General features: G+C 41.7%; 1 protein-coding gene and 1 pseudogene across 6 annotated transcripts in view; both read left to right on the top strand.

Moving 5' to 3' along the window:
- The window catches only part of LOC116596363, a 67235-nt pseudogene extending 55893 nt beyond the window's left edge, over positions 1-11342 (top strand).
- CRACDL (CRACD like) overlaps positions 1-25639 on the top strand; it is a 130315-nt gene that overhangs the window by 55216 nt on the left and 49460 nt on the right. For all 6 annotated transcript variants that reach the window (XM_032352016.1, XM_032352021.1, XM_032352022.1 and 3 more), the window contains one exon: positions 20552-20631. In XM_032352016.1, the coding sequence (XP_032207907.1) occupies positions 20562-20631 (70 nt within the window). In that variant the 5' untranslated portion in view covers positions 20552-20561. The remainder of the gene's footprint in view (positions 1-20551; positions 20632-25639) is intronic.

The raw sequence follows: 25639 nt of genomic DNA, 5'->3' as shown, positions 1-25639 counted from the left end.
TTGCTCTCAATAACAGGAAGCTAATTCGGGGGCTCGTGGCTTAACCTGGGATCAAGCTGGCTAATGGAAAATCTGAGAAATGACCCAGAGGCAACTGAATAGGCCGGCAGGCCACATTTGTGCGGTGACCAAAGGTGTCACACATGCCCACAAGGGCCAATCCTTGGTAGCTCCAGCTACCAGGTGATGATTCAGCATGGGGCATCAAGGGTTTTGGGAAACAACACAGAGAATGGGCTTTACTCATGCTGATGGAAGTAAAGAGGTACAAGTATCTTCATTTATATAAAAATATTAAAAAATAAATGTAACAGGAATGAGGCAGCCAAGGAAATGAAACATATTCCCTGGTAGGCTTGTACTTGCGAATGCTGGTTACCACATTGTGATAACTTTAAAGTCCCAAGTGTGTGTGGGGGCTGTTCTAGAGGCACAGAGAGGCTGAGTGCCATATGCCCCCGTGGAGGTCTCTCCCAGTTGGCTTCTTGGCAGGCCCTCGGACACCCCAGGTCTGCATCCCTGTTCCAGGGCAGTTTGGGGGAGGGGGGCGCAGAACACAGTGGGAAGGGCCCACCAGTGGGACAGGAGACACGGGTGGGACCAGAAGAGAAGCTGCGTCCTGTGACAGATGCTCACTGTGGGCCAGCCTGCACGGACGTGCCCGGCAGCCGTAGCTGAGAGGATTGCCTGCCTTGTAGTGGTACTTTCTCCTCCAGCTTGGACACGGATATGATGTGGAGACATGGGGAACAAGTGGGAAATTACCTTGGAAATGACAGGCACGGCATCTCCCAAATGAGCTCTTGGTTCCAGTGGATGAGAGCCCTCAATGTGCCCTGCCCTGGGCAGGAACTTGCACTCCGGAGCTGCCCCAGCTCTAGCCCTTCCTCAGGCTGCCAGGCCAGGAGACACAGACTCAGGGAGTGAAGACCCCAAGTCCTAATCACTGATAGCCCCTGTCTTGCCTTCAAAAAGAAACTATTAAAGCTTCTCGTAATTATGAATAAAATACAGTTTCAATCAGAAAAATTGCAAAACCTAGAAAAGCACAAAAGGAGAGCTTAAAATGCATACAATTACATGACCCAGAAATAACTGCAGGTCACATCTCTTTGTGGTCCTGCCTGTATTCCTCGTATACATCCAGAGACTTTCAAAAAATAGTGGGTTTTGCTGCACGCACTCTTTTAGAACACAGTGCTCATCTAGGGAGGGCCCTATGGACAATATCCCTGGCATCCCCCGGGGACCTGGTAGAACTACAAGCCTGTCAGCCCCAGCCCAGGTGGGCTCAAGCAGAATCCGTGATAGGAGGCTAGTGGGTGGGTGGCTGGTACCACACCTGGGTGAGGTACAGGCTTTGATTTGAGGATCAGATTTTCCACTTCCTGGGTGGGTGATCTTGGGCAGGTTGCTGAACTTCTCTGATCCTCTTTCCTCACCTGGGACCTGCTTTAGTCTCTTTCCTCTGAATAAAATGAGCCCAGGGCCCTGACACAAAGCCCTTTGATGTCCTTGCAGAAAGCTTTCCTGTTGGGGGTTTATAGACTCCATTAGAATATTAGTGCACAAGGGGCATTACTGGCCTTTCGGTTTTGGTTCTTCCATGTCCCAAGGGATGTATGGCTTGGCACTGCCAAAGATGGGCAAAGAAAGCAGCAAAGAAAGGAATTCATGAACATTTTTCTTGAAATTGAGCAGAGTTTTAAGATCCAAACTGTGCTGCAGAGCACCCACTGGGGCGAGGTACAGAGGAGTGCCTGTGCAAGCTGCCTGGAGCCCATCTTCCCCTCCTATAACTCTCGGGACCAGGGACATCCAGCACTGTGACCCCAAGATGGGGCAGGCCATAGCAGGTGGCAGCGGGATGGGCTCAGAGCTTAGTGTGGCTGGCAAGGCCAGCCTTGAGCAGGAGTGGGTTGTTGCCTGGGTCTTGCTGGGTTTGCCTAGCTCGTGCCTCTGGGGGAGGGCTGCTACCTGGAACCTCAGAGACATGATCCCTGAGGCCATCCCTGGCCCTTCAGTAGTTCATTCTACCTCATGGGCCCCTGAAACACCTATAGGAAATGAGGGACCCTACCAGCCTGTTGTCCCTCTTCTGGGAGGAGGCTGAACCCTTAGCAGCTGACTCCCGCCAGCATCGAGGCAGGCGGCCTTCAGGTCTAAAGCACACAAAAGCGAGTATATATAAAAACCTTCAAAGCTCTTGGTGATTATTTCCCAAGTTCTCTCAATTCACTGCTTTCTTTGTCACCATCACATACACGGCTCATGCTTTATTGTTTAAGTTGTGAACCGTCTGACAAGAACTTTATATAGGTGCATTTTGGAAAACAGAAAAGCAAGCTAGGACTTTCTTAGAACCATCTTCCGAAGTCAGCCCCACCCCCTGCTGCCTGCCTGCTCCTTGGTTTCAGTGATAATACAGAATCACACTTGTCATCTAGAGCCTTCTGCCAACCCTCCAGACGTTGCCTGGAAACTGCTGACTGTCCTGGTTAAGCAGCCTTGAGACATTGGACAAACAGGAGGCAGGTGGCATTGTGAAGCTGGGTTTTGGGAGTCTATCACTCCTAAGTGGCCCAGCTGCAGGTATCAGAGAGGACATCTCCAGGGAGGGTGGCATCATTCTGGGGAGAGGCCTGGGAGCCTTGCCAAGCCGACAGCAACGGGTGCTTTCTCCAGTGGTATGGTCTGTGCCCCTGCCAGTTGGGGCCCCTGCCAGGGAGTAGGATGAGCCAATGCCCCACTAGCACAAGCATTTGAGGGTCCCAGGAAAACAGACCAGAAAGCCTATCATGGACCCGGATAACATGATGGGTCTTTAAAATAAAGAACAAGAAAGCAAAAGCAAAGCTAAGGAGTGTGTGTTCAGTGGCAGAGACAAAGGTGTCCCCAGCAGTGGCACCTCGCTCCGAAGGTGGCAGCACACTTAAAGGAGGGCAGGCCGTGCTGTGTGTTCTGGGGCCGGAACAGGTGGAAGGCATACGACTTGACTGTGTTAGGCTCAAAATCCGCTTGGGAATTTTTTCAGCATTGGATCTTACTTCTTCCCGGGGTCAGCGACTACCCAGATAGAAAAGGCAGCCTTACCCCATTAGTGCCCTCTGCCTGCCCCTGTGGCAAGCAAGCCCAGTGAAACAAAGTTGATTATTTTTCATCCTCAGCCATTTGGCAGCGACTCAGAAGGAGGCAAGTGCTGGCTCCGGACCAGCTTCCTCCGGTGCCAGGCCACCCCCAACGACCTTCCCAACTTGGAGTGAAAGAAGCAAGTGAATGTGTTCTTAACTTTTACTTAACTTTTACTGCTGTGTGTTTCACCCCTGGCTGGGGGGCTTGCAGGGCCTCAGGAGTGGCTGTACTTGGCAGAGGCCCCACTTCTTGTGGCCGGGGAGGTGACAAGTGTTGCCAGACCTAGTGAGGCTGCTTGGGGACACAATGAAGAATGGCTCTGGATCAGCACCCGACGGTGTCCCAAGGGCCCCGGCCATCGTCGGATTTGGGGGATGGGACCGGGAAGGCCCCTCTCTCCTGCCCCTGCCTGCTGGTTTCCAGAAGGATGAAAGTGCAGGGAGCTTACTCAGCACCCAGAGGATGGCTTCCTGTGAGCAGTGCCTCAGGCCTGCGCCCAGGTGGGCTTCTGAGCACAGAGAGATGGGAGGCGGGGGTGGGAGGCCACAACTGCATCCCCTGGGGCAAAAGAATAGACCTTCTGCATCTCTTGTCATGTTTTCTAGTATGTTTATGCCCTCCCTCATTACAGACGTTAATTTATCTCCTTGGCGTGTACGAATTGTTTTTCTTTGTGGCACATGCATACGGAGAGAGAGGAGAAGCAGGGAGCAGAAGTGGCGGGGGAATGAAAGGAAGGGAGAGGGAAAGAGGACTGGGAGCATTTTACTCTTCATGTGCCACACCTGACACTTGGATCCCCATGGCATAGTCTGTACACTGTGGGGGGGAGAGGGGGTGAGAATGTAGCAGAGGCCAGAGTAAAAGACGGTTAGAATTATTCCTGCCCTTCAGGACCCAGCTCCGGGGACTTGTCCCCAGCTGATAGACGGGGCTGTGGGAGCTGCCCTGCTGCCCACAACTGCATCCTCTGAAGCTATGTGGTTCCTGGTGCAGTGGGTTCTGTCACAGTGGTGCAGAGGAAGCAGAGCCGTGGCCTGACTGAGCTTCACTTGCTCAGGAGAAACAAGTCATAGGTCTTGTCCCCCGGATGGAGATTTCTCAGTATGGCAGCCTCTGTCAGTCAGGTGATTGTCACATCTGTGCGTCACCTGGGCTGGTTGGATGGTCTTGGGATGTAGATGGTGTGCCTTCGGCAGCACACCCCTTGGCAATGTGGGGGACATTCAGGGACTTGGGGGCAGATGGTCCACCCCACCGAGCCTTACTCTTTTCTTCTGTTACCAAGGGGCAGCCACCCAGCAATTTAGGATTCCCTGTGAAGCCAGGCCTTTGTGCTGTGTAAAGCCCTATGCCTGGGAGTCCTCCTCATCATTGTTCTTATTTCAGAAAAATCTTTTTACTGATAATTATTCAGCCTCAGTGTCTGAGTCTGCCTATTTTGAGTGGGCCAGAATGAGAGGTGGTGTTATGTCTCCTTATTAATAGCCCTTGGAGCATGACTTCCTACCAAAAACAAAAAAAAAATCTCAGCGGTGCATCTGCCGTGCTGCTGAAATGCCAATCACATATGTAACATCCTAGATAAATGAAGCTGTAAGAACTTTCTTTGTGTCAGTAGTTTTGGTATACGTCATTTAAAAAGCAAGTTTATGGGGGAACCTGGGTGGCTCAATTGGTTAAGCATCCAACGTCAGCTTGGGTCATATCTCAGGGTCCTGGGACTGGGCTCCATCTTGGGCTCCCTGCTCAGTGGGGAGTCTGCTTCTCCCTCTCTTCTGCCCCTCCCCCTGCTCATGCACAGGTATGCACTCCCTCCCTCCCCCCCACCCCGTCAAATAAATAAAATCTTTCTGGAAAATGGGTAGTTTATTATCTCAGTAAACTGATGAAGTTAAATGTGATCCAGCCCTGGGAAAGCTTCCCTATGCCTTGGTTTCTAGTGTCCCCTTGGTCAGATGTGTGTGCGGCCGTCTGCCCAAGGTACAGCTCTCCCTTCAAGATGCAAAGCTTCTAAGTCACACAGCATCTTGGCAAGACATCCCCAGCATTAGAGTGAATTCATATGCTGTTTTACCAAGAACTGTGCAAATACAGTATCTACATTAAGGTTGCAAAGTTGGAAGGTCTTGAGCTCACCTCTTTTTGAAATAATAGTTTTGTAGAAGTCTCTAACAGAATTTTTTTCACTTTAATAACCGGAGAATGTCTAAACTAACATTCTTCAAATTTCATATGCAAACTTTCACTCCTGGAAGTGTAAAAGCAGGTTCCTCCTGTGAGAGCTGGCATGTACCACAGTCTGAGATGTAACTTTTATTGAAGAATATTGACGGAGGCTTAGGCTTCATGTGTGAACACAGGTTCATGTGTGCCTGTCTCCATGTACACACTGCGTCGTATGCATTCCCAGCTAAGTAGCTTATCAGTTTGCCCATTTACGAGGATTCCTAATACCATGAAATCAATTGTTATGTAAATTTCCAAAAAATGGCATAGGTTATCCAATATAAGATACTTGTTTATATGCTCATAACCTATGCTGTTTATCTTGTGGATGACCAAGTTTGTTTGAATGAAATTTCTTTCTTTTCTTTTTCTTTTTCAAAATTTTTAATTCCAGTATAATTAACATACAGCATTATATTCGTTTCAGGGGTAAAACAGTGATTCAACAATTTTTAAATAATTTTTTATTCTATTATATACGGTGCATCAGTAGTTTTTGATGGAGTGTTCCATGAGTCATTGTTTATGTATGACACCCAGTGCTCCATGCAGTACGTGCCCTCCTTGATATCCATCACCAGGCTGACCATCCCCTCACCCCACGCCCCTCTAAAACCCTCAGTTTGTTTCCCAGAGTTCATAGTCTCTCATGGTTCGTCGCCCCCTCCGATTCCCCCCCTTCATTTTTCCCTTCCTTCTCCTAATGTCCATGTTATTCCTTATGTTCTGCAAATAAGCAAAACCATATAATTGTCTTCTCTGTTTGACTTCTTTCACTCAGCATAATCTCCTCCAGTCCCATCCATGTCGAATGCAAATGTCGAGTATTCATCCTTTCTGATGGCTGAATAATATTCCTTTGTATATATGCACCACATCTTCTTTATCCAGTCCTCTGTTGGAGAATATCTCAGCTCTTTCCACAGTTTGGCTATTGTAGGCATTGCTGTGATACACATTGAGGGGCATGTGCTTTTTCTTTTTACTGTATCTGTATCTTTGGGGTAAATACCCAGTAGTGCAATTGCTGGGTCATAGGGTAGCTCTATTTTTAACTTTTTGAGGAGGCTCCCCACTGCTTTCCTAAGTGGCTGCACCAGCTTGCATTCTCACCAACAGTGTAAGAGGGTTCACCTTTTGCCACAACCTCCCCAACGTTTGTTGTTTCTTGTCTTGTTGATTTTTGCCATTCTAACTGGTGTAAGGTGATATCTCACTGTGGTTTTAATTTGAATTTCTCTGATGGCTGATGATGTTGAACATTTTTCATGTGTCTGTTAGCCATTTGTATTTCTTCTTTGGAGAAGTGTCTATTCATGTCTTCTGCCCATTTTTTGACTTATTTGTTTGATGGTGTTGAGTTTGAGACATTCTTTATAGATTTTGGATACCAGCCCTTTATCTGTAGTGTCATTTGCAAATATCTTTTTCCCATTCAGTGGGTTGTCTTTTTGTTTTGTTGACTGTTTCCTTTGCTGTGCAGAAGCTTTTTATCTTGATGAAGTATATATATAGAAGAATGAAACTCGATCATTCTCTTGCACCATACACAAAGATTAACTCTAAATGGATTAAAGACCTCAATGTGAGACAGGAGTCCATCAAAATCCTAGAGGAGAACATAAGCAGTAACCTTTTCGACATTGGCCACAGCAACTTCTTTCAAAGCAAAATGTCTCCAAAGGCAAAGGGAACAAAAGCGAAAATGAACTTCCTGGACTTCATCAAGAAACTCGTTTCTTTGCAAAGAAACATGCCAGTGAAATGTGGCCAGTGCCTCATTCTTTCCAGAATTCCTTGCTGTTCCTACCCAGCCCATAGCCAAAGGGAAGCCTGAGGATGAGGCCAAGGCATCTGGAGCAGGGCCGTCCTCTGCATCCATATTCCTTCACTCCTGAAGGCCATCGAACTTTAGCTCTGCATGATTGTCCCTCAGTAACGTCTAAAGGAAGACAGTGGACAGGCAGAACTCGGACTGAAGAAGTGTGACATAGTTTAGCTAAGTGGAGTGAGAAGTGGCCTTGGGAATTGACTGGGTAATTGAGACTGTCTCATTTTTATCAGGAGGTGATTCTTTTATCTAGCAAGTGTTATAGGTGCATCTGGTTCCTCCCCCCTGCCCCACCTTCCTTCCTCCATTCAGCAGTATTTACCGAGCACCTGTTTGTACATTCCCAGTGCTGACTTAGTCTTCAAGTTTTGATACGGGATGACTCGCTTCCCTAGGCCAAGCCTAATTTTAGTGTTTCATAAGATAAACAATTACAGGATACTGGAAACTTCAAAACTGACCACCCAGTATGTTCCTTTACTTTCCCCTCTTGCTTCACTCAAAGCACTGTGACTCAATGTCTGAGTTCTTTGGTTTCAACCCTTTGCTCGTAAGACTTCTTGGCTTTCTTTTCTCCCAAATGTCAAAATGGATCTATCCACCACTCCCCACCCCCCGCTTCCTTTCTGACAGGTAGACAGAGAAGGTTTTGTGCACATGCATCTAGGTGTCAGAGAAATGGCTGTGGTAAAACCATCCTTGATAGCCCTGTCACTTTGGGGTGGATACAGTGGTCAAGGCTGATCTGGAGGATAATAATATCTATCATGAATCATGGAACTGCCACAATTTTTGAAGAGAGATTTCTCACAGGAGCTTTGCAAGCATTACACATTCCATTTGCCTCAGTAATGTGAAACTTATTTTTCTAAAAAAGGTACAGGCGGATCCTGGTGTGACTCACTAGAGAACAATAGTTAAGTCACAGTTTATTTTTATCTTTTTTCTCAAGAAAAGGAAAAATTGATTAAATGTATAGGGAATGTAAGCAGGCTTAAATCTATAAAACAGAACTGGATCAAAGAATCATGCGAACAAGATAATGATTAAAATTGGCAAATGCTGTTACCAGGAGGTGTGCTGTGGGAGGTCCTGGGTCATCCTGAAGGGACACATCAGTCTTTGTGAGGAAACGAAATTGAGGATAAGTTGGAATTAATATGGCAAACAAGTAGGGTGTGAGGGTAGGGAAGAGCATGTTTGAGCAGAAGAACAGCATCTGCAAAGGCCCTGGGCTGGAAAGAAATGGAACGTTGTATGAAAGAGAGCAGGGCCAGGGACACATTTGTGCCATCTGTGCACAGGGCCTCTGGCTGAAATCCAGACTCCTTACCCCTCTTGTCCATACTCAGATTTACCCACCTGTGTATTGCTCTCTGTTCCTGTCCACATCTTCAGCTTCCATCTGAGATCATATCCTCCTTCCTTTAGCATTTGTTTTAGTGTGGGATTGCTGGAGACAAATTGTATCACATCTTCTGTTCCAAAAAGCTATCTCACCTTTTTTTTTTTTTTAATTTTCTGGTAAACACTTTTTTTTTTAATCCAAGAGCTTTGTTGACATATAATTTTATGTACCATAAACTTCACCTGTTTAAAGTGCACTGTCAACAGGTGTTGGAGGATTTATATAGAGTGTGCAACTATGAACATAATCTAACTTTAGAATGTACCCATCTCACCCAAAAGAAACCTTGTGCCCACTAGCAGTCTCTTCCCACTCTACCTCTCTTCCCCCAGCTCCCCACCCCCCAGCCCTAGGCAAACACTAATCTACTTTCCATCTCCAGGGATTTGCCCGTTCTGGGTATTTCATTGAGGTTGTGGTCTTTTGCGACGTAGTGTTCACAGTTGATCCAAATTGTAGCATGAATCAGTACTTCATTCCTTTTTATGGCTGAATAATATTCTATCATATGTATATACCACATTTTTTAAAAAGATTTTATTTATTTATTAAAGTGAGTGTGAGAGAGAGACAAAGAGCAAGCACAAGAATGGGGAATGGCAGGCAGGGGAGCAGCAGACTCCCTGCTGAGCAAGGAGCCCAATGTGGGGCTCAGTTCCAGGACCCTGAGATCATGACCTGAGCCGAAGGCAGAGGCTTTAACCAACTGAGCCACCCAGGTGCCACCATGTTTTTTTATTTGCTCATCAACTGATGAACATTTGGGATATTTCTGCTTTTTGGTTATTAGAAATAATGCTGCTATGAACATTGGTGGACAAGTTTTTGTGCGCCCTCTTTTTCATTTTTTTGGTTATAAAATACACACAACAGAAAATTTATCATCTTAACCATTTTTAAGTGTGCAGTTCATTATTAACTACATTCATATTGTCGTGCAACCATCCCCACTGTCTGTCTCCTGAATGCTTTTCACTATGCAAAACAAGAAGTCTGTTCCCGTTAAACAGTCACTCCCCAATAAACAGCTCCTCCCCATTACGGCTCTCCCCAGCCTCTAGAAACCACCATTCTACTTTCTGTCTCTATGATTTTGACTCTTCTGAGTAGTGGAATCATAGAGCATTTGTCTTTTCATGATCGGCTTATTTCACTTAGCAAAATGTCAAGGTTCCTCCACATTGTAGCTTATTTAAGAATTGCCTTCCTTTTAAGGATGACAAGGAAAAACTTTCTTCTGTTATTTTGCTGGTTTTTTTTCTATATCTTATAGATTTTTATCACTAATTTCATGCATTACAGTCTTCTTTTGTGTTTAGTTGATTTTTTTTGGTAGTGAAATGTTTCAGTTCCTTTCTTCTTTCCCTTTGTACATATTCTGTAGCCCATCCTTTGTGGTTCCCATGGGAATAACATTTGACATCCTAAAGTTGTAACACTTTAATTTGGATTTATACCATCTTAGCTTTAGTAACACACAAAACCCCAGGCCCCTTACAAGTCTGTCTTTCTCTGTTTCAGTTGTTCATGTCACAGAATAACATCTTTATGCATTGTGTGTCCAAAAACACAAACTAGTAATTAAAAAATACATCATTCTGTTTATATAATGTAGAAACAAAATGAGGAATTACAAACCAAAACTACAACATTGCAAGGTCTTTGACTACCAATTCCTTTTTAAGAAACATTTTAGGGTGGGGCACCTGGGTGGCTCAGTCGGTTAAGAGTCTGCCCTCAGCTCAGGTCATGATCCCAGGTCCTGGATTGAGCCCTGAATTGGGCTCCCTGCTACATGAAGAGTTTACTTCTCCCTTCTCTTCCCCTTTCCCCCTGTTTGTGCACACACACTCTCTCTCAAATAAAAACATAAAATCTTAAAAAAAAAAAATAGCACCTCACTAAGTCAGTAGAGCATGCAACTTTTGATCTTAGGGTCATGAGTTCAAGCCCCATGCTGGGTGTGGAAGCCTACTTAAAAGAATTTTTTAAAAAGCAAAGAAGTAGATTAATTCTTCTCAAAAAATAAAAATAAAATGTATTAGATTGGAGTTCGGTCTTTCCACCACCATGGCCGCTGCCATGCTCAGCTTTGGAAGAGGCTTACCTCCGGTGTCCTCCATTGTAGCAAAAAGAAGGTCTGGTTGGATCTCAATGAGACCAACGTAATTACTAGAGCCATCTCCCATCAGCAGATCTGGAAGCTGATCAAAGATGGGCTGATCATCGGGGAGCCTGTGACTATCCATTCCTGGAGTCCATGGCAGAAAAACACTTTGGCCCCACTGGAAAGCCGGCATATGGGCACAGGGGGAATGAAAGGCTACTGCTAGCACTCAGATGACCAGGAAGATTACCTAGATGAGGAGGATGAGAATTATGTGCTGGCTGCTTAGAAGATACTGTGAACCTAGGAAGACTGACAGCCACATGTGTCACAGCCTGTACTTGAAAATGGAGGTAACATGTGGAAAAACAAACACATTCTCATTGAACACATCCATAGGCTGATGTCATACAAGGCTGACAAGAAGCTTCTGGGACTGAGCTGAGGCCTGCAGGTCTAAGACTAAGAAAGTACCTAAGTGCCTTGAAGAGCGGCTCCAGGCCAAGAAGGAGGAAATTATGACTCTGTCCAACGAGGAAGAGGCCAAGAACCAAAGTTCCCCCTCTTTTGTCTATACATAGTGGCCTCGGCATTTACACAGATCAGTCATTCAATAAAACAAACCTTTATCTCCCCCCAAAAAAGAAAGGTATTAGTCTCTTAAGTACATAGAAAATAAAAAGTGGAGTTATAAACCCATGTGCCCATGTGTTTACCTTTACTAAGATATTTCTTCATATGGCTTCAGATTACTGTCTAGTGCCCTTTCATTCACCCTGCAGGACACCCTTGAACAAATATTTCTTGCAGGGCAGAGCTGGTGGTAATGAACTCAGGTTTTGTTTATCTGGAGATAGCTTAATTTATCCTTCCCTTTTGAAGAGCAACTTTGCCACATATAATGTTCTTGGTTGACATTTTTCTTTTTAGCACATTGACTGTATCAGCCCACTGCCTTCTGCCTTCTAGACTCTCTGAGAGAAGTCTGCTTTATTGGGGATCTCCTGCATGTGATGACTTGCTGCTTCCATGATTCTTTTTATCTTTGGACTTCAACAGTTTGATTATAATGTATCTCAGTGTGGGTATTTCATCCTGTTTGCAGTTCATTGACTCCTTGAATGTTTATATTCATGTCTTTTCATCAAATTTGGGAACTTTAGAGTCACTATTTCTTCAGATATTCTCTCTGCTTCCTTTTTTCTCTCTCCTTCTGGGACTCCCACAATGCCTAGGTTTGTTTTGCTTGGTGGTGCCCATAATATTCTTTTTTTATCCTTCTTGTTTCTCTAAGACTGGTAGTAATGCTCTTTCGTTTTTTATTTTAATAATTTGAATCTTCTCTCCTTTTATTTAGCTGAAGGTCTGTTCATTTTACTTCAGTCTTTTCTCTTTCTGTTCCTCAAACTCAATAATTTCCATTGACCTGCCTTCAAGTTTTCCAATTCTTTCTTCTGCCTGCTGAATCCTGCCTTTGAATCCTAGTGACTCTCAATTACTGTACTTCTCAGCTCCAGAATTTATTTTTGTTTCTTTTTAGGTTTTCTCCTTTATTAACATTTCCATTTTGTTCATACATTGCTTTATTGACTTTCTCCACATCTTTCTTTAGTTCTTTAGATACTTGTTTTAAGGTCTTTGTCCAGTAGATCTGCTTTGGGCCTTTTTTTAGGGATAGATTCAAAACTGGACATTGATTCTAATAATGTGGTAACTCCGGAAATCAGATTTTCTCTCTTCCTCAGGATTTGCTGGGGTTTGTTTTTATTTTTTCAATTGCTGTAGGCTCTCTCTGTGCCAAGGGATCAGCCATTAAATTAGTTTATTTTCATATAGTAAACCACATTCTTTGCATAAATCTCAATTTTACATTTTTTGGATGTGATTAGCTAGTATTGTCTTGGTAATTTTTGTGTTTATATTCGTAAGTGATGTCAGTCTATAGTTTTCTTCTATTGTGAGTCTCTGTCTGGTTTGACTTTCAGGATAATATTGGCCTCATAGACTGAGTTGGGAGTTATGACCATTTTTTATTTTTTGAAGAACAATTTGGAAAGGGAAAGTTTGTTATCAATTCTTTTATAAATGTTTGATAGGATGCAACAGTAAATATAACTGGGCCTGGGCTTTTATTTGTGCGAAATTTTAAGTGACTAATTCAATCCTTTTACTTATTGTAAAGGTAGTCAGATTTTCTATGTCGTGTTGATTTAAATTCAGTGGTTTGGTCTTTTTTGGAATTTGTCCATTTCATCTAAGTTATCTATTTTTTGAAATATAATTATTCATAATATTCTTTTTTTATCCTTCTTGTTTCTCTAAGACTGGTAGTAATGCTCTTTCATTTTTTATTTTAATAATTTGAATCTTCTCTCCTTTTATTTAGCTGAAGGTCTGTCAATTTTGTTGATCTTTTTTAAAGAATCAACTTTTGTTTCATTGATTTTCAAAATGTTTTCCTATTCTATATTTCATTAATTTTTGCTTTAATATTTATTATGTTCCTTCTTCTGTTTTCTTTCAGTTTTTTTTTCTCTTTTTCTAGTTTCATATAGTGGAAAGCTATGATATTGGCTTAAGATCTTCTTTATGTGGGTGTTTATAGGTATAAGTTCTTTTAGGCAGTGTTTTAGTTGTATCTCACATGTCTTGATAAGTTGTCTTTTTTTATTCATCTCAAAGTATGTTATCACTTGTTATTTCTTCTTTGACTTGATTGGTTATTTAGCAGTGCATTGTATAATTTCTGTGTGTTTGTAAATTTCCCCAAATTCTTTCTACTTTTGATTTTTAACTTACTTCCATTGTGATTAAAGAGTGCATTTTATTTGAATTAACTCATTCTAAATTTATTGAGTCTTATTTTATGGCCTGCCATATGGTGTCATGTCTATAGCAGGGAAGGCAGCTATGTATTTTGTCGTTGAATGGAGTGGTACGTATATAAATATATTGTAATTGATTTATAGACTTGCTCAAGTCCTTTACATCATTGTTGAGTTTCTGCCTATTTTTCTATCCATTTTTGAAAGTGAGGTCCCCAATTATTAAAGTTGCCACAATTATTATTGAATTGCCTTTCTCAATTTTATCAATTTTTGCTTCATGTGTATTGAGGCTCTGATTTTAAGTACATACCTGTTTATAAGTGTTCTGTCTTCCTGATGGATTTACCAATTTATCATTACAGAAAGACTCTGTTTATCTCTGGTAACAGTTTCCTCTTAAAATCTGTTTTTCTCTGACATCAATACAGCCATTTCATTGGTTATTTAGGAACATAGTATTTAATTTCCACATATTTGTGACTTTCCCAAATCTCCTTCTCTTATTTACTTCTAATTTCCTTCCATGGCTGTCAGAAAACATACTTTCTGTAATTTCAAGCCATTTAAATCTATCCAGACTTGTTTTATGGCCTAGTTGTAGTCTATTCTGTAGAATCTCTCATGTGCACTTGAGAAGGCTGTTCGTTCTGTTGGGTGGAGTACTCTATAGATTTCTATTAGATCCAGTTGGTTAATGGTGTTCTTCAAATATTTTGTATCATTGTTGATACTCTGCTTAGTTCATCACTTATTGAGAGTAGGGTGTTGAAATCTTCAGCTATTATTGAATTTTATATTTGTCAGTTTTTGCGTCATCTGGGAAGAAGCACTAGCTCTGAGACGCTGAATTCTTTGTCCATGTTCTCCCATTTGCAGGACACTAGAAAGCAAAAGATCTCAGTGATCAGATGACATTTTCAAGACAGGTATTTGGGAATGGTTCTAAGATTTTTCAGATGATCTGGCACATGAGCATTGGTATTCAGATTCACTTTGATTTACTTTTATTTTTTTAAAGATTTTATTTATTTATTTGAGGTGGGGTGGAGAGCACAGAAGAAGAGTGAGAGGAAGATGCAGACTCCCCATGGAGCAGAGAGCCTGCCGTGGGATTTGATCCCAGGACCCCAAGACCATGACCTGAGCTGAAGGCAGGCACTTCACTGATTGAGCCACCCAGGTGTCCTTGACTTATTTTTAAACATAAACTGCATTTGTGGTTCTGTGATCACTGGTTTGTAATTTTCTTAGAAGTTAATTGTAATTGTCATCATTCACCCTGAGAATCTCAGGTGAGAATCACAGGCAAAGGTAGAGTCAGCTTTCTCCAGGACTCATGACTAACCAAGTAGCCACAGGCATTGGAAGAAGTACAAGAGAAGCACACCTAGATTTGTCCTCACTGAAATACCTTCACCTGGGCCAAATTTACCTCTGTTTTTAATCTTTTCAAAGTTGTATTGCTTTGTAAAGAAAATATAGCTTCCTTCAGTCCTCCCTCAGTTTCCATTGAGAAGGGTCATGATAAGGACTATTTATTTTTTACAAAGTTAGGTATCAGTTTCCTAGAGGATTTCCCCAGTCTTAAATCAGATTGTAAGAATAGATCCATTTCTGGAACTGGATGATTTACTGTTTTTCATTCTCTTGGTACATCTGTCAGTCATCTGCAGAAACATCTCTCATTTTGTCAGCTGTCTTGGTCCTGCGTTGTGTTCCATTCCTTGCTGCAGGCACTGTCCTAGGTGCTGGTAGGAGAGCAATGGATGTAACTGGCACAGAGCTCATCCTGCTTAGCTCGCCGTCTTGAAAGGGAAGGGAATGTTAGGCAGACATCTTATAAACAAGTTGCTAACAGCATTGCTGGGCATTGTGAAAGAAGGTACAAGGTCTGAGAACAAATACCACAGGGATCTGAACATGGCCTGTAGGGTGTGGTGGGATTGGCGGGTCTGTAGGGATGAACGCCAAGGCTTTCGTACGTAATTATGTGCTCAGGTTATGCAGTCAGTTTACAGATATTTTTCTTTTTTTCTTTTTTTTTTTTTTTTGGTTATCTTTCATCAGTGTTTTTTTTAATATATATAAATTTTTTTAAATTTATTTATTTTCAGCATAACAGTATCATTATTTTTTCACCACACCCAGTGCTCCATGCAATCCGTGCCCTCTATAATACCCACCACCTGGTACCCCGACCTCCCACCCCCGCCACTTCAAACCCCTCAGATTGTTTTTCAGAGTCCATAGTCGCTCATGATTCACCTCCCCTTCCAATTTACCCCAACCCCCTTCTCTCTAACTCCCCATGTCCTCCATGCTTTTTGTTATGCTCCACAAATAAGTGAAACCATTCAACAGATTAATGGATAAGGAAGATGTGGTCCATATACACTATGGAGTATTATGCCTCCATCAGAAAGGACGAATACCCAACTTTTGTAGCAACATGGACGGGACTGGAAGAGATTATGCTGAGTGAAATAAGTCAAGCAGAGAGAGTCAATTATCATACAGATATTTTTCTTTGCCTTCTGTAGGTAAATATAATGGATTAGAACCTGTAAAATACCTTATTAAAACTATTCTCATTCTTTACATGAATGAAGTTTTGTAGAATTTTTTAATATAAGCTGCAACTAATGATGAAATTTTGCCAGGAGCCTGTGATTACAGTTAGGGTTCAGAGAGAGGGAGTGGGGCAGCCCCCCACCCATGGAGGCTTCATTAGACGCAGGACTCCCCTGGATTCTGTAAGTGCCCCCACTACTGATCACACTGATGAGTGCTGTGAACTACAGAGGGGGCTGGAGGCTCAGTCCCTTTTAAATCAGTGAGAACCCCTGAAGAGATCCACTCGGGTCTAAGTTTGAAGAATAAGTTTTCCTTTCCCTGGACTAGAGCTGTCAGAACAGCAGAGGTTGGGGATGGTGCTAGAGGGCAGAAAGCTGGTAGGGGAGCATTGAGGTGGCCTGAGGTGCACTTGGAGTTCAAGGAAAAGGGGTGCTGGAAATTATAGGGTGTTTGCCACATTACCTTTCTCATTATGGTTTTCTTTCTTCTGGCATGTCCTTGAATTTTACTAGGAGTTGGAGAACATGTGTTTAGAAAGGCAAGCCCTTGGGCCCAGTAGAGAAGACATTCCATCATAACAGCTCTAGAGTATTACCCCTTGGGGTATCTGAGTGAAGAGGAAGGTTCTTCATGTGCACAGGTCCTCCATGTGCGCACTCCACAGTCCCAAGGGGTGGACATTCTGCTGTGGCCTGGAGTATGTTCTCACCAGTTACCTGGCAGTGGTTTGGTTCTCCTTGCTCGACAAGCACAGGGGTCCTCTGGGAATCCAGATGTCTTGATCTTGGGTAACACTGGCTCTAACGTGAGCCTCTTGCACAAGCAGACTGTCTTCATGAGATAGATTCAAACTCCCCCGATACCAGGACATGCTGGTTGTGCATGCTTTTGTTGACGTTTAAGCAAAAACATGCATTAGTATGAGGTGGGCAACAAGCTGCAGAAACTGACAGCTGTTCTCAGCAAGTGCTTGTGCGTGCTGTGTTTGCAGTCCATTTAATTAAAGTTTTCTTTTATCCCCATTTTATATATGGAGAAACTGAGGCTTAGCACTGGTATGTGGTGGGGTGAGGTTTCAACCCCTGGACTCCCTGATGTCCCAGTCTTTGCCCTTTTCCTCTGCACCATATTACACTCTTCTTGGTATAAAGATGCTCAGAACAGAAAATATAAGCAGGTTCTAAAACTTCCCATGTAAGCTGAGCCTGATTCCCATGTAATCTCTTCATCTGTGGAGTGATCTTTGCCTCTGTGTGTGAGTCCATTAACAGCCTTGGCATCTGGTTGGGCTCCCTGCATCCGGCCCCACCAGGATATGCTTTATAGCAAGTTGAAGACTGGGCCGTTCTCTTGGGCCTCCCACCAGCTCCTGAACCTGCTGCCATGTATGACTTCACCACAGCTGCATCATTCAAGCCAGGCGGAAGCCAGTGTGAGCATCCAGATCTGCTCCACCCTCGGTGGGATGCAGTGCCCTTCTATACCCCAACCCCTGGGGCTTGTGCACGCACTCTTCCACATAGACCTGCATAGATCATGACTCCTCAAGGGTGATAACAGATACAGAATGACAGCCTTAAACCCCTTCACCCTAAACTGAGATGCTCTGGCAAACCCAGGGGCTGGTCTCCTGGGGCCTCTGGCCTCTGGGTGCAGGCATGTTTCTGCACAGGGCTGTTTAACAGACAGAGTCGTTTCAGTAGGAGGTGCATATCCTTTGGATTTCCTAGCTTCCCTGAAGCCCCTCTGATGATAGCTCAGGACTCTCACCTTCACTGGGTCAGCACCTGCAAGAGGCAGGGAGCATGTCAGTCTCATCCACACTGTGTCCCAGGCCAAAGAAGTGCCCACCCTTGTTAGATATATAGTCAACATGAATATGCAGGTTGGTGTCTCTGCTTTGCTACTTTGAGCCAGTTAATAATACTTATTTAATATTTTATTTTAATAAAATAAATATTAATTTATAATTAATTAATAAAATTTATAATTAATTTAATAAAATAAATATTATTTTATTTGATGTATATTCTCAGTCCCAAAATGTGAATACTACAGATTCCTGGGGATTAAATGAGGTAGTTCAGATGATACACTGCATGCTTAAGAGTTCATTGCAATTGTTGTGGCTCAAGCAGTAGAAAGCTCTTGCCCTTGAACTTTCTAGTTCAGTGGCAGCCTTAAGGATGATACCCAGGGAAATAGTTGGTTACTTTTAACCAATCCTTACAATTTTGATTCTCTTTGCTTCTTACATTTTCCTACTTTTCCTTCTTTGTTCCCTCTTTATTTCCATATAAATGCCCTGGTACCACATCCCCCTGCCCCCACCACAGTTTCATAGAATATCAGGACAGTATGGGATCAGGGAGTTTGATAGGGATTGCGTCTGTACATTGCTTTGGGGAAATCACGATAAGCCTTTTTCAGTCCATGAACATGAGATCTCTTTCCATTTTCTGATATCTTCTTTAATTTTTTTCAGCAACATTTTATAGTTTTCAGTATACACGTCTTTCACCTCCTTGGTAAAATTTATTTCTCAGTATTTTATTCTTTTTGATGCTGTTAGAAATGGAAGCGTTTTTCTTATTTTCCTTTTCAGATTGTTCATTGTCCGTGTATAGAAACAACTGATTTTCATGTGTTCATTTTGTGTCCTGCAACTTTGCTGAATTCATTGATTTGTTCTAACAGTTTTTTGTGTTAGGGAGGATCTTTATAGTTTTCTACATATAAGATCATGTCATCTGCAAACGGAAATACCTTGACTTCTTCCTTTTCAGTTTGGGTGTCTTCTACTTCTTTTTCTTGCCTAATTTTCTCTAACTAGGACTTCTAATACTCTATTGAATAGAAGTGGTGAAATCAGTCCCTTTTGTCTTGTTCCTGATCTTAGAGGAAAAGCTTTCAGTTTTTCACTGTTGAGGATGATGTTTGCTCTAGATTTGTCAGATATGGCCTTTATTATGTTGAGTTTCCTTCTATTCCTGTTCTTATTTAATGTTTTTACCATGTTAATGTATGGAATTTTGTCAGCCATTTTTTTCCCACATCATTTGAGATGATCATGTGGGTTTTTTCTCCTCGTTCTGTTGACCAGACATTTTTATGAAGCCAAATTATATGCACATTGGAGAAACAAAATCAGTAAAACTTTGTTCACCTTTTCGGGAATTGGCTAACTAGAAGATGGACATTTTGACATTAATATTAAAAACCTAAATGTTATACCCAACTCTGGCAAAGACCAGCAACTCCTTTCCTTTGTTAAATATTTTCTTTGTAATTCTCCCATTATTTCCCATTATGTAATGTGTACAAGTGGTAAATATTAGTTGGCTAATTGGATGTTTGAGCTGCTTATGAAGTTTGAGGATTCATAGTAAGTGCCGGTAATAAACAGCTTTCTATATAAATGGTGAGTTAGTATGTATGGAGTAGAAGACCCTGTTTTAAAGGCAACCGTGGAAGGCAGGGACACAGCTTGAATTGACTTCCACAAAGAGTCAGGGCTTTTTAATTTAGGAAGAAACCATGAGACTGTATGGATGAAGTGATAATAATATCTGGGATGATTTGCTTTGAAATAACCTTGTGGGAGTGGGAGGAAGAAGGTGTAAAAATGAAACAAGAGTGACAATATGTTAAGTTCATTATACATTCTCTGTATTTCTGTATCTCTCTGAGATTTTTCATAATAAAAATTCAAAAGAACTCACTATGTATTAATGATGTTGCAGCTATATATCAAAATATTATTTAGCCATTAACACTTATGAAGAATTTTAATGATGTGATACAAGAAAATCAAGAAGTCAGTCTTCCTAATAAGATGTGGGCATGCACATACACACAAACATATTGGAAGAAAGTCAAAACCTTAATTGTGGTTACCCTTGGTTAAGGTGGGATTTGGGGTAATTTTCATTCTGTCTACCTTCTAAACTTTCTACAGAGAGTAAGAGAAAAATATAATTTCCTTTTCTTTCTCAAGGTACTGCTAACAATCAGTGTGATAGCAGTTTGGCGTACAATGTAATGGTTCAGCATTTCTGTACACTGCTCAGTGCTCATCGTGACAAGTGTTCTCTTAATCCCCTTTATATCACCCATGAGGAAAATATACTTTCTGAAAAAAACATTTTTGAAAGAAAGGAAACAAATCTGTATTGTGCAAATTAGTGTAGCATTCGTTCCAGTTAATCGATTTCCATGAAATTGCTCTGGTTGGTGATTAGATAAACGTCTATGAGGCTACTAATCTTGAGCTGTGGACATGTGTTTGGCTTTCGCTGCCCTGTACTCTGCCCTGGAGTCTCTCTTTGTTGGGGTGTGTGCAGGTGAAGTCGTGGGCAAAAAGCAGTCAGCAAAGCCGTTTCACTCATTGTTACCTTCCGTTAAGCATGTCCATTTTAACAAGAATTTCCATCTGATTTTAGTGAGCTGGACATGATTTCCACAAGGGTGATGGATATTAAGCTTCGGGAAACTGCAGAAGGCCTTGGGGAGGACAGCACAGGTAAGGCCCTCATTTCTTCTTCTCTGGGAAGAGCCCATTTCTGGTTGCAGGCCAGGGAGAGAGGCTGACAGAGCCAAGCCTTTGGATTATGTGTGTGGCAGGGCGGGGGGGCAGGGGTTCAGTTCATACTGTGTTCAAATACCCCATGCCCTTCCTACGGTGATGAGAGAGCATATCCAGATGATTTCAAGCCACTCAGGGCAGTACCCCTGAGTATCACCTCATACTTGTCAAATACAGGCTTTTAAAGTCACTTTACAAATTCCTGGAGGTAAATCTGTCCCCACGTTTGTTTGACTTGAAAGCAATGGAATCATTTATCACCTAAGAACATCCAGAGGATCTACTGGTGGTTGGAAAAAGTATGAGATGGCCTGATCATGCAGAAGAAATAATATTATTAAGAAAGAGCCTTTGATCTCTCTCTTTTATGGCTTTTATTCTCCTTTAGAGACCTTTATTATACCCCTTACTGAGCTAAATTCCAGGTCCATGACTCATGATCTCATTACATGTTCTAAGAGTTACCCAGTTATGTGATTGGTTCACTGTTATCTGTCAATTGTTATTTGTGTTTTGATAGAGTTGTAAAATTGGCATTAAAAAACACCGATCCTTGGACAACATACCTTTTTCCTAGATTAGCCATTTATACTCACCTTATTTCAGTAACAAAGGTCTCCATCACTGTCTTGTTTAAGGTTAAAATGCTAATAATGATTTTCTTTGATATAGTCCCGGAGGAACAACTTCCATTAGTACTAAATCCTACATGCTAACCTTTAGCTTCAGATATTAAAATTTCATTAAAGATGCTATTTCATATATTATAGACAGATTTTCCTTATTATCCCATATTAGAACTACTTTTCCTCTGTCACATATTGATAGACACCAAATAGGCCTAAATACAAGGTGAGGTTTTAAAAATTAAATGTAAGAGAAAAGGGAATTCCAAAACTTCTCGTATTCCAGGATATTGAATTATTAATTAAACAAGAAAATATTCTTTGAAGATGTGTTTCCTTAGTATAAAACAGCCTCCATAATCACCAGTTTTGGATATTTACAGAGGTTACCATGAGGAATCAGTTTTTAAAAAGAAAAAGAGAAACTAAGTATTCTTTTTTCCGAATAAGTGAACTAAATTATTCACATCAACCCCTTTGCTAAAATTTAAAATTCTAGATAAGCTTCAACAAATGGTGTTGGGAAAAGTGGACAGCCACATGCAAAAGAATGAAACTGGACCACTTTCTTTTACCATATACAAAAATAAACTCGAAATGAAGAAAATGTGAGACCTAAAACCATAAAAATCCTAAAACAGAGCACAGGCAGTAATCTCTTTGACATTGGCCATAGCAACATTTTTCTAGATACATGGGAAAGGGAAATAAAAGCAAAAATAAACTGTTGGGACTTCATCAAAATAAAAAGCTTTTGCATAGCAAAGGAAACAATCAACAAGACTAAAAGACAACCTACTGAATGGGAGAAGATATTTGTAAATGATATATCCAGTAAGGGGTTAGTATCTAAAATATATAAAGAACTAATACAACTCATTACCCCCCCCAAAAAACAAATAATCCAGTTAAAAATGGACAGAAGACATGATATCTGATTTTGAACTTCTGTTCAAAGAAGACATCTAGATGGCCAACAGATACATCAAAATATGCTAAACATAACTTATCATCAGGAAAATGCAGATCAAAACTATAATGAAATATCACCTCATACCTGTCAGAATGGCTAAAATCAAAACCATAAGAAGCAGTAAGTGTTGGTGAGGATTTAGAGAAAAAGGAGCCCTTGTGCATTGTTGGTAGGAATGCAAACTAGTATAGCCACTGTGGAAGACAATATAGAGGTTCCTCAAAAAATTGAAAATAGAACTACCGTGTGATCCAGGAATCACACTACTGGTATTTATCCCCAAATACAAAAACATTAACTCAAAGGGATACATGCACCCCCGTGTTTATTGTGGCATTATTTGCAATAGCCAAACTTTGGAAACAGCCCAAGTGTCCACCAGTTGATGAATGGGTAAAGAAGATGTGGTTTACATAAATGCACACACACACACACACACACACACACACACACACACACAGGAATATTAGTCATAAAAAGGAATGAAATTTTGCCATTTGCAACAACATGGATAGAGCTAGAAAGTATAATGCTAAGCAAAATAAATCAGTCAGAGAAAGACAAATACCATATGATCTCACTCATTTCTTAAAGAAACAAAACAAACAAGCAAGGGGGGTGCAAAAGAGAGAAGGAAGCAAACCAAGAAACAGATTCTTTTTTTTTTTTTTAAAGATTTTATTTATTTGTTAGAGAGAGAGAGCGCGCAAGCACAGACAGACAGAGTGGCAGGCTAGAGACAGAGGGAGAAGCATGCTCCCAGCCAAGCAAGGAGCCTGATGTGGGACTCGAATCCCAGGATGCTGGGATCATGACCTGAGCTGAAGGCAGCCACTTAACCAACTGAGCCACCCAGGCGTCCCAAGAAACGGATTTTTAACTACAGAAAATAAACTGATGGGTACCAGAGGGGAGCTGGGGGGGGTGGGGGAAATAGGGGATGGGGATGAAAAAGTACACTTATCTTGATGAAGAAAAATAAAATGATTTAAAAATTCTAGATAAGGGGCGCCTGGGTGGCTCAGTGGGTTAAAGCCTCTGCCTTCGGCTCAGGTCATGATCTCAGGGTCCTGGGATCGAGCCCCGCATCGGGCTCTCTGCTCAGCAGGGAGCCTGCTTCCTCCTCTCTCTCTGCCTGCCTCTCTGCCTACCGGTGATCTCTGTCTGTCAAATAAATAAATAAAATCTTTAAAAAAAAAAATTCTAGATAAGAAAAATCTTTTTAAAAGTAGGAAATAAGAAGGTCAGAATTGAAAAAGAAATGGTAATCCAGAAAGATAAATGAGCATAGAAGCCACTTTTGCTCTCAGATCATTTACCAATCTTGGAAGTTTTGAAATTTCATTTTCACATCTTCATGGAGTGGTAGATGAGGCAATGGGTCAGATATCAAAGTACAGGTCCATTCCAGGTGGGCCGTCTATGAGACAACCCTCCTGAAAATAAGTTGGGAGCCCAAGGAGCAATAAAATCTGAGTAATTGTGAACCAGGGGTAAGTCAACCCTTTATAGATTTGTAGCTTGAGTTTGCATCACTTGGGTAATTTAGAGAATCTCGGCCCTTGAACTTGGCTAATATTATTCTTGGTCTGGATATGACCATAGGTACCTTATAGAATCAAGCAATCTTCTCTGAAGAAAGGTGCCTTCTATCTAGACTTCAAATTATTAAAGAAAATGTTTTCAGCTCCATGACAAACGTACAGTCAGTGATGATCAAGCATATAAAGCAGTAGGGCACTATGAATGAGAACTGACACATTTTGGGTTCAGTTATGTCTCACCAGGAGTCATAGTTTGAAGTCCTAACCCCTAGTGGCTCAAAAAATGCCCTTATTGGGTCATTGAAGATATAATTAGTTAAGAGAAGGTCATACTGGAGGATGGTGGGCCCCTAATCCACTATGACTGATGCCCTTATAAAAAGGGAAAATATGGACACAGACACACACAGGGAAAACACCGTGTGAAGATGAAGTCAGATCAGGGTGATGGCATCTACACACCAAGGAATGCTAGCAGTTCCCAGCAAATCACCAGAAGTCAGAGGAGATGGAACAGATTTCCCTGTCACCGTGACTTGAAGTAAACCGCCAAAAACACCTTGACCTCAGACTTCTAGCCTCCAGAACTGAGACTCCAGAGCAACTCTGCCGTTGAAGCTGCTTGGTTCGTGGTACTGTTCCAGCAGCCCTAGCAAACTCATATACAGCAGAAACAAGAGAAGAAGACACTCAAAGACATCAAATATCAGAACTATCAAGTATGTGCTATAAAACAATTGTTCACAGTATATTCAAAGACAATTTTTTAAAAGTTTGAAAGTATCTGGAAGGAACCAGAAACTATAAAAGGTGTCATAGCCAGTGCTCAAAGGCAAGAGAGAGAAATAAAAGGGATACACGTGAAAGGAAGAAATAAAACTATCTTTATTTGCAGATGACATGATTATATGAAATGTCAAAAAAGTACTTAGATCTCTCAAGTTTAGCGAGACTGTTAGATGTCAGGTCAAAGTACAAATATCATTTGTATTTCTCTGTAACTAGCAATAAACGATTGAAAAACTAATTTTCAAAAGTATCATTTATAATAGCACAAATAAAATACTTTGGTATATATCTGACCAAATATATGCAGGCTCCACATACTGAAAAATACAAAAAAGAGTTGCTTAAAGAAAGTCCTAGATCAGCAAAGACCTAAATACATGGAGTGGCATATTAAGCATCTAATTTCCCCCCAAAGCTCATATGTTAAAGTCCTAACCCCACCATGTGATGATATTAGGAGGTGGAGCCTCTGGCAGGTAGGTCATGAGCGTGGAGCTCTCAGGAATGGAATTAGTGCCTTTATCAGAAGGGGCCAGAGAGCTACTTGCTTTCTTTCTGCCACGTGAGGGCACAGCAAGAATTTGCAGTCAGCAGCCCATGAGGGGGCTCCCAACAGAGCTCCACCATGCTGGTTCCCTGATTGCAAGCTTCTCATCTCCAGAGCAGCAAGAAATGAATTTCTGTTACTCATAAGCTACCCAGTCCATGGTACTTTATTATAGAAGTCTGAATGGACTAAAACCACATTTATGGATTGGAAGACTCGGTGTTGCTACAATGTCAGTTCTCCCCCAAACTGAGCTTCAGAATGGTGTGTTCATACCTTTGGGGGAGAGGAGACTGTTTATACATCCGCTGGGGAAGGCTGGACATGGTTCAGCAAGCGTGAAGACCAAGGATCATTCATTTGATTTCCATGACAAGTCAAAGATTTTTTTATTTAGGAAGAAACCAGATCCATTGGATGAAGTGATCATAGTATCTGGGAGGATTTGCTTTGAAATAACCTGACA

Source organism: Mustela erminea, chromosome 7, assembly GCF_009829155.1.
Source record: "Mustela erminea isolate mMusErm1 chromosome 7, mMusErm1.Pri, whole genome shotgun sequence".
Lineage (NCBI taxonomy): Eukaryota > Metazoa > Chordata > Mammalia > Carnivora > Mustelidae > Mustela > Mustela erminea.
This window is presented reverse-complemented; position numbering and strand designations above follow the sequence as displayed.